At 41.3% G+C, this 8,915-nt stretch overlaps 1 protein-coding gene across 1 annotated transcript in view; it reads right to left on the bottom strand.

The window, feature by feature from the left end:
• PUS10 (pseudouridylate synthase 10) overlaps window positions 1-7,530 on the bottom strand; it is a 23,971-nt gene extending 16,441 nt beyond the window's left edge. The window contains exons 1-5 of the mRNA XM_008642061.2: window positions 7,373-7,530; window positions 6,125-6,391; window positions 4,745-4,831; window positions 543-577; window positions 3-99 (exon numbers count right to left, since the gene is read on the bottom strand). Coding sequence (XP_008640283.1) covers window positions 3-99; window positions 543-577; window positions 4,745-4,831; window positions 6,125-6,391; window positions 7,373-7,498 — 612 coding nt within the window. The 5' untranslated portion in view covers window positions 7,499-7,530. The remainder of the gene's footprint in view (window positions 1-2; window positions 100-542; window positions 578-4,744; window positions 4,832-6,124; window positions 6,392-7,372) is intronic.
• Between the last annotated feature and the right edge of the window lie 1,385 nt (window positions 7,531-8,915).

The following is an 8,915-nucleotide window of genomic DNA, read 5'->3' as shown; positions in this document are numbered from 1 at the left end:
GGAACACCCAACTCTTCTGACAACTGGGGATGAATAATCCACTTATAAGCTTCTTTCAGCTGAACAATGTCATCCTTTGCCAAGGGAAGGCCCAGATTTCTGAATCACAAAGAAATAATAACTTGCACAGGGGTCTGTCAAAAATAGATACATGACATACAGTATTTCAAGAGGAACTTAAGTAACTACTGCCAAGTAAAACAGATGCACTTTTTTTTCTGTGCACTGAGGAAACTGATGCCAGAGCTTGCTGGGAGATCAAAAGTTGCCAAAGTCTTTACAGAGCCTGCCCAGAGAAAAGCTGAGAAAGAGAGAGATGCATTTCAAACCACTTGTTTGGGAACTTACAGAGCAAAAGAGATAAGGAACCCCAAGTAAGGTCCAACCAGGGAAAAAAGAAAAAACCAAACACACAAAACCCAGCTGCCACCTTATTCTTTGTAAGCATCAGGTAAACTGGGCTATAAAATCAACATTTATGTAGACAAATGGTGTTTGTATGAAGAGGTCTTGTCAGACAGACAGCAAAAGCCATTACTCACCTCATCTCCTGCTTCACCCCCAGCCAAGCAGCACGCTGCAGGTCACCAGCCATGCCCAGGGAAAAGAGAGCAAAAAACAAAAGCAACTGAAATTAAGGCTCAGAACTCCCAACAATCTGAGAGACTCTTTGCAAAAGGAGAAGTGTTTTAAAAACTCATGACTAAAAGGAAGTATCAGGAATTTAGTTTTTGCTTCAGAAGTGGAAAGATGGAATTGGTGTTTGTTTTTATTTCTAAGACATCACTTTGCTCTTCACCTCAAATCCTATCTGGCTTTAAAAAAAAACAAAAGAGGTTTCATTAAACTGTTTGGAACTTGCTATCAATACTGTATCTACAAAAAGACTCTTAAGTCATTAGTTGTCTTCCATACAGAGAAATTTTAAAAAAAGTGTCTAAATGAATGGTATATGAAAGCTGATTGACATAAATTAATAAAACCCCAAATTCAGCTATCATCCATTATAAAAAAGAAAGAAATTAAAAATATACTTGCTCTTATGGTAATCCCAGAATTACCCCCTTATTTGAAGCACACCACTTAGTTTAGGAGAATAGGTTAAATATGGAAAACGTGAGGAACAGGAGGAATAATTCTAGAAATCAGAGGGAGTTTTTAGTACAAATGCTTGAGTTCACTAACAATTAGTACAAAGAGAAAAACTCCCCTCAAAACTTCCTACAATGAAGCACAACAACATTTTCAGTTCTCTACTAACAACAACTACAAAATACATTAGGACTGGCAGGAAACCACTTAACTAGTTCAGCCTGTGTCACCATCCTCACTGAAGATAATTCCAAAAATCAAGTTGTTTGATTTGAAACAGCCACAGTGAAACAGTTTTCAGTCTGTAGGCTGCAGACTTTTAAATCCCTTCCCTGTCTTTCATTCTTCATATACAGTGCTTAAAGCATAACCTCCCCCAAACACTGCTGCAAGAATTACTCTCCCTTGTCAAGGAAATAATTATAAGGATTAGGTTTGAGAACAGGTCTCAAACTTCAGGAAGCAGGGCCAGGATCACATGGATATCAGAAGGAACCACATCATAGATCCCTTTTCCATGCTGATAAGGAGCTCAATCAAAAAAACAAGTCTATTAGCCTTCCATTAGTCCATCTAAAAGAATGAGGGAACCCTAAAAACAGTGCTAGAAATTAAGAGGGAAGAGGGATGGTGGAGAGAGGACACGAACTTTGTTAGATCCATGATACACAAACCCCCACACTGCTGAATGAAACAAATGCAGTTGTAGTGATGAAATGCTGTTTGCTCAGATCCACCATGATTCATTATCCTGCATTTGTAGACAGTATGAGTAAGGCTGCTTTACTTGAAGTATCTCGTAATCCTGTTTGCATAATAACCCAGATAAAATCATAAATAAAAATAGCTTCAATTGAAATTCCTTGAACGTAGCTCTGAACTAGAGGATATGACAACCACAGAACTGGGCCTAGGAATCTGCATTTGACAAATGCCAATTTACAAAGAAACCTCTCCCATGCCTTGATTTAGAGCACATGCAGGGTTGGGGCTCAGTGGGGTGGCTAATCTCACTCCTCTTCCCTGTTTTCTGGGGATAAAACTACAAAATAGGCAAAACTTCTGCACGGGAGCAGCTATGCTAAAATGAGACCACAGGTCAAATTTCATCTCCTCTCTCTCTTGATTTCCAAGCTGAAAGAGAATTAAAGAAATCACTTTCCCCCTTCAATTAAGGGGAAACAATAGATGAGGGTACTGCAAGCACAGAGGCCAAAAGATCCCAAATTCCAAATCCCATTCAACCACCAAGCCAGCCAAACCCCTCCACTCTCTCCCAGCTGTACGTGGAGCAGGGGATCAGATCCCTCTACTTCGTAATTACTTCATGTTTGCGAAGTGGGTTGAAAATGAAGACTGCTCATTACAGAGCTGAAGCCTGCAGGGCAGTGCTTAGCAGCAAACACATCTCTGGAATACAGCAGCTCAGGTGCTGTATTGATTACAAGCTGCAGGATATCATTCTGGTGCTGTCTGAGGGAGCTTAGTGGCAACAGTTGAAATACCATGTGCAATCCCAGCCACAGCGTGGTTTGAGAAAAGAGCTTGGAGATGGGGAATTCCAGGATGAGGCACAGGCAGCCCCTACAGGGAGTAATGACTACAGATGTTATTTGCATCAATGTCCTTGTAGCAAGCACCAGGATGATGGATCACAACTGAGACCACAGACAGAGCCAACAGTCACCCTTCTGAAGGGCACGACTCACTTCATATTCTAATAGAGTTGTCTGACATAAACCTGGGACTCCCGTATTTATGATTTATTTCAATCAAATCTCCTACTTGTGGAAGGAGGCAATTGCTTCCTTGCATCACAGATACAAATACTATGCAAATGTAGATTTTATGTCCCGCTCTTCTCCAGCTCCCCTCGTACATTTTAGACTTGGCAGGATGACAACTGCCATAATTAAATGAGTTGAAGGTAATACTGAAAGGCAGTTTCTGATTTTTTTGTTAAAAAGATGATGGGGAAAACCTGTGTGTCACACCCGAGGGCAGTGGGAGAGGCTGCCTTTGGGTGTCCTTTGATGATAGGATTACACATGTTCTTGTACAGAGCAGGTCAAAGAATTAAAAGCAGAATTTAACAAATGACCTCTTTTCAGCACAAAGCATTTTGAGATATTCTGATATCTGATTTTGGTATTTTCAGACATTTTTACATATTATATTGCTGCCTTTCTGTGGCTGTAAAACAGGTTCTCACCAATTATTTAAGTGATAAAGGGATAGGAGGTAAATAAACCCCTGTGATTTTTAAAGTTCTTCCTCCACCATCACCCCTTTTCACCCCTGCAGTCAGAGCAAACAGCTGCTTTAGCACTTGGCAAGGCTGGAGGCAAGGAATAGAAAGGACAGCAGGAACTTCTTAATCCAAACCTTCTCCCAGTCAAACCAAAACTGCTTCCAAAGGGAACAGATCCGGTTTTGGAGCTTCCTACTCGCTCATTTCACTCCATCTATTGATTCGTGGGCGCACAGCACAGCTCTTACTCCCTTGGCTGTGCCCAGCAGTGCTGCTTTGCTGGAACGCAAGGCCCAGGCAGTGAGGACATCCCTCGCCTGAACTGCAACGCAACACCACCCTCTACCGAGGCTTCCTGCAAACACCCGGTGCTCTTTGAACACCTCAGCTTACACCGGGCTTAAAGCTGGAGTAAAACTTGGTGAAGTCTGACCTACGTTTGGCGTTTCCCAGAGCACCACAGGCATCCCAATACTCACCTAGCCTGAAAGTGCTTTATGACACACCTCACTTTTTAGAGGCATCAAAAACCAAAATGGGAATCAGGGCAGTTCACCCAGCCAGAAAGAACAAAGCAAACACACCAATGATGCTCGATTTAGGATGGGAAGCAGAGAATCTTATGCTCCAGAAGACTTAGGAGCAGAGTATTTGTCAGCTGTGAGAGTGGCATTTGCCCAGGATGCCACAACTAACAGCACAAATCACCACTGCACGTGCAGTAGATTACTTAACAAACTGTGTGGGAGCAGAGGAGGCCTCAACACAGCTTTACATACAAATCCAACACCACCTATGCTTCTTTCTGCCATGTTCACTGAAGCTTCCACCACATCTTAACCGCAGCAGGCATCTATTGCACCGATTTACACGGTGCTCTTTAAAACACCACTTTTGCATCACTTTTAGAACAGTACTTTTGCATCATTTTATATCAGAAAGCAGGGGAAGATTGCAAAATATCTCACAACTGAGTGTCTTTTCCCGTCACGTAAAATGCTGAACACCTCAAGAGTTCATTCTCAAATTCCTTCCTTTGCATTCTGCACTACCAGTTTTCATTTCTCCCTGGAAAGGCACCAGCTGTGTCTCCAAGAAGATCCTCACAGCAGGGCTGGCATCTGCACCAAAGGGAACAATTCACTGAGGGTTTAAACAAACTCCTTTTAGGTTTTCAGATGGAAAGTAACTCCCGGGCTAACTGAAAACTGAAGTGACTCAGGCCCTTTATATTAATAAAGTACAATAATACTCACCCACAAGGAAGGGGAGAGCAGACTCCACTTCCAGCATGTGCTTTTGTTTTTTTTAGCCAGTAACAATTAAAAATTAAACCACCTCCAGCTCGTGCACACCACAGTTACTTTCTTAAATATGTATTTAATTATTTAAGTTACTTACCTCCCTAACAGACAGCTGTGGGGGTAGTGACACAGAAAATACAAAACTGGTGAACTGGTAGTCAGCAGAATTAACTTTTTGGCACACCTGTAAGAGAAGGAGCTTAATATTAATCTTTATAATTTTATAAACTTGATAATCTCTATTCTACATAATCACTGTGAATTCATGCATGCTAACATACATTCAGAGAGATGCCCAAAATACAAACCAGAGTAATCACTAACAACTTATTGAAATACAAGCTTTTTTGTCCTGTTAAAAAAATTTACTAACAAACTGTATCCTTAGTGCTATGAAACAATCAAATTCACTATTTTAAGGCCAGGGCCAATTGTATATTGAAATTTTAGGTGAAATCAGCATCTCAGATAAGGAAATTTATGTATCAAATATTTAGGTTTTGTGGTGCCTTAACAAGTGCTGTCAGATTTTCCATTGCTACAGAAGAGAGTAACTCTGAAACAAACACTAGCAGTGGATTCTGTAAAAAGATACATATTCTGCCAATGGAAACAAAAAAGATACAATTATGTTCTGCAACAACAGAAACTACATACTATGCTTTCTGTCTAGTCCCATTTTTGACACATTCCTGTTTTTTTTCATTCCTTCTATTAAACGAAATCCTTTTCAATCAAAACCCTGTTAAACATCTCAGATGCCAGTGTGAGTTTTCTAGCTGATATTTCAGTTTGTCACATGAGCAATTTGATTGCTCAGAGATGGTGTTTGCAACACTCCGTGCCCACATTCTCTCCTAACTCACATTTTCTCTGTTATCCACAACCTGTTGTACCACCAAAACATTTTCTTCCCCTGTGGTACTTCCTAAAGATGGGTTCATGCTGTATTAGAAACAGGTAGTTCAGAGAACAGCACTTGATGACTCCTCATTTTCCTGTCACATAAAAAAGTGAAGAGAGGTTGCCTGTTCCACTGAGGTTTCCCTTGAAAGCAGCTGAACCTCAGGCCATCTCCTAAATTCATGTAACCACATATCTGTTAGTCCTTTTCTTAGGAAAGTGTGCTCCCTGCAGTCATTCCATTGCACCTGCACTGCTATTTTTTAAAAAGTGCCTCTATGCAAAGTCTGGGCAAAATTCAGTCCCACCACAGATGCAACTTCCCAGCTGCACAGGTGTGCAAACACTGCCCAGGAGCAGGACGGAGTAGAATGCTGCCATCTACATTCCAAATATCCCAAATAGGCAAATGTTTTGGTTTGTTTTTTGGTCTCTTTCTTTCAAAAGAAAGAGAAAACATCCCTTTGGAAAAAAACCCAAAAAAACTGCACAATGTTTTCAGTCAGCAGCTCTATCCCGTAGGCCCCAACATACACAAGCTCCAAAAAAGTAGCTCAGAAGGCTAAGAATGTACCTTTTTAACAAAGTCAGCCTCGCAGAACTCCTGCAGAATTCCCAAACACACGTTGCAAACCTTCGCAGCCGAGCTCTCCACTGCGGCGTTCCCATCGCCAGCCTCAGGAATCTGCGGGATGGCTCCGTTGTGGTTCACATCATCAGCACCTTCCTCCCTGTCTTCGAGTCTGATTCTCTTACAAGGGGGGTCAGCCACATCCCAAGAGACTGTGTCTTCTTTTTCCCGATTGTTTTTCAGAAATTCCTGTAAATCCTTCATCAAATCCTAACACAAACAGAGCAATCGCACTGTGGTTGTTTTCTCCTCTTTAACAAACACAATTCCATAAGGCAGTACTATTCCAGTTGAGGCTCAGTATATGGAATTAACAACTTGGAATTTATACCCAAAGACATCTTTAAGACACAATTCAACAGCTCCAAGCTGCATTTCTCTCAAAATAGAAATTTCCAGAGAAAATATTGCTGAACAACTCGTTTATCATCCAAGAACAAAAACATTTTCCAGACTTGCACAAACACATTTATCTTTGCCCCATCATTATTCAATGAAAAGAGACATTTAGTGCTTTCTTGTCATTTAGATTATGTTAGAATTGGATTCCTCCAACTCCACTAGCCCAGGAAGAGAGTTGGCCATTATAATAAAAAGAAAAGGGAGCAGACACAGGTGGGTGTGAAATGAAACACACAGAGTAAGAACTTTGTGTCGGGAGAGAAGCCTTCAAAAATTAAGAATTACCTCCATGTCTCTGATTCCTGGAAGGATGAGAGACAGGACATAGCTCAGGAAGAAGGGTTCATTAAAAGGTTTTCAGTAAGGAAGACAGCAGTTACTGTGCTGTTGCAACTCAGAGGAAAATCAGGTAGAGATGCAAAAGAACAAAAAAGGGCAAAATGAACAAACACTCCTCAAATAATTGATAAAAAACGGAAAAGGATAGGGAAGAAAGATGTTAAAAATTAATTCTGGAGAGTCTAAACTTGAACAAAGGTGAAACAATCAAGACAGACACCAGCAGACACAAGCACAGAGACAGGGGATTAGAGCAAGCTAAAAAGGATGTCTGATAACACCGTGTTTCTCTGATTTATCCTTACCCGGTGCTCTCAATTCTTCAGTGGCATCCTCCTACCAATTCTGCAATTTAATGTAAATTTCCTTTCCATCAAAGCAAAAAGCACAGTTTTTCATAACTCCTTTTCCTCTCAGGCAAAGAGCCCAAGAACACAATGAAGGACAAACCTTGTGTGGATGTCTATAAAGCATCTGTGATCCCACGCAGCAAAACCTCAAAATACATCGCGGGCAAGTGCCAGCGTTGAGTAACAGCTGAACAATTGGTCTGTCCTTCTCTGTTAGTGAAGACATGCTGGGTAAATCTAAAATTCAACACAGAAAAGTAAAAAGAAAGAAGCTTAGAATAAACACAGTTCAGCAATTCAATAATAAAAAGACTCAGCTTAGACTTGACTGCACCACGTTTAGAGTAACTGGAATTTTTTTTGTCCTCTACAGAAAATTTAGGATACATGTTTGTTTTAAGTCACAGGCACAAGAAAAGTGGAAGACCAACCCAAAAAGACCACTGACTGGGGGAAAATCTCCTGTACTTCCTAGGATTTTCCTAGAAAACCTGAACTCGAGTTCTGACAAGGGAATGCAGAGCTTTTGCCCAGTTTTATCTTGGATAAAGTACATGACATGCTAATCTTTACTGAATGAAGGAGGGTGGAGCTAAGACATATTGAGGCAAATTTAAAAGGGAAATTCCTCCTAAAATTGCAATGACTAAAGAAACAGTGTGTTAAAATAACAGGGGGAAAAAAAAAAGAGCCTCAAGCCATCCCCTTCTGTCACACAATCCCCTCCAATTGCTTAAAGATTTATTTCCCCTCTCAATAAAGAACTCCTGTTTTTGTGAGAAATCTCATAATGGTTCTCCCCCCCCCCCAAAAAAAAATAAAAAAAAAAAACCATGGCAGATTTGGTTTCCTGTCATTCTCTCTGCCCAGAACTTTAGGACAGACTGAATTTTTTTTTTGGCCGAAATTTTGTGATGGGATAGAACTCAGCATTTTTTTTTGGAAGAAGAGAGATTCTGGGTGAGGTTCTCACCCTTACTGGACACCTAGGAAATGTCAGAAGGCATGTAAGGATAACCACAATTGTTCAGACCAAAGGTTTAATGAGTCTATTATCACCCAAAGAGGGAATAAATTCAGCAAGGAATTCCACAATACCTACAGACTAATGAACCACCTGATTTTGGTTTGGGCTTAGCTCCTGCAAGCGACATTTGATACTCTCCTAGTTCTTGTGTCCCAAGAGATGGGATATATCCACGTTTTCCATGCCAGCCACAGTCTGTTACACCTGCAATATCCAATCCTGCTCAGGATTACCCTGCACAGAAATACTGCAGCCGTGGAAAACCTCCACAGCATGGGAAAAGTTCTTACTTCCATGAATTTCGTTTGTCCTGGGTTTGGATGCTTTATGGTAAGCCGTAAAACCAAGGGCTACCTGGAAAACTTCAAAGCTGCTTTTCAAGAGGAAAGAGCAAACACAAACACGCTTTTAGGTAACTGTAACCTCAATTCACCTTCATGAGACTGAAATACTGGCAGTGGGTGACGCTTAAGGGCAAATGTGGCAACATTCGTGACATTTTGTGGCAATGTGGGGGGAGGAATCGGGGCCCCGCTGGGGCCCAGCACCTCAGGGCTGAGCTCAGCACCCCTCCTGTGTGAGTGAGGGGGAGCTCAGGACCCCGTTCCGGCCCGAG

This window comes from Corvus brachyrhynchos, unplaced genomic scaffold (assembly GCF_000691975.1).
Source record: "Corvus brachyrhynchos isolate BGI_N302 unplaced genomic scaffold, ASM69197v1 scaffold69, whole genome shotgun sequence".
Taxonomy (NCBI): Eukaryota; Metazoa; Chordata; class Aves; order Passeriformes; family Corvidae; genus Corvus; species Corvus brachyrhynchos.
Note: the sequence above shows the minus strand (reverse complement) of the source record. Positions and strands in the feature narration are given on the sequence as shown.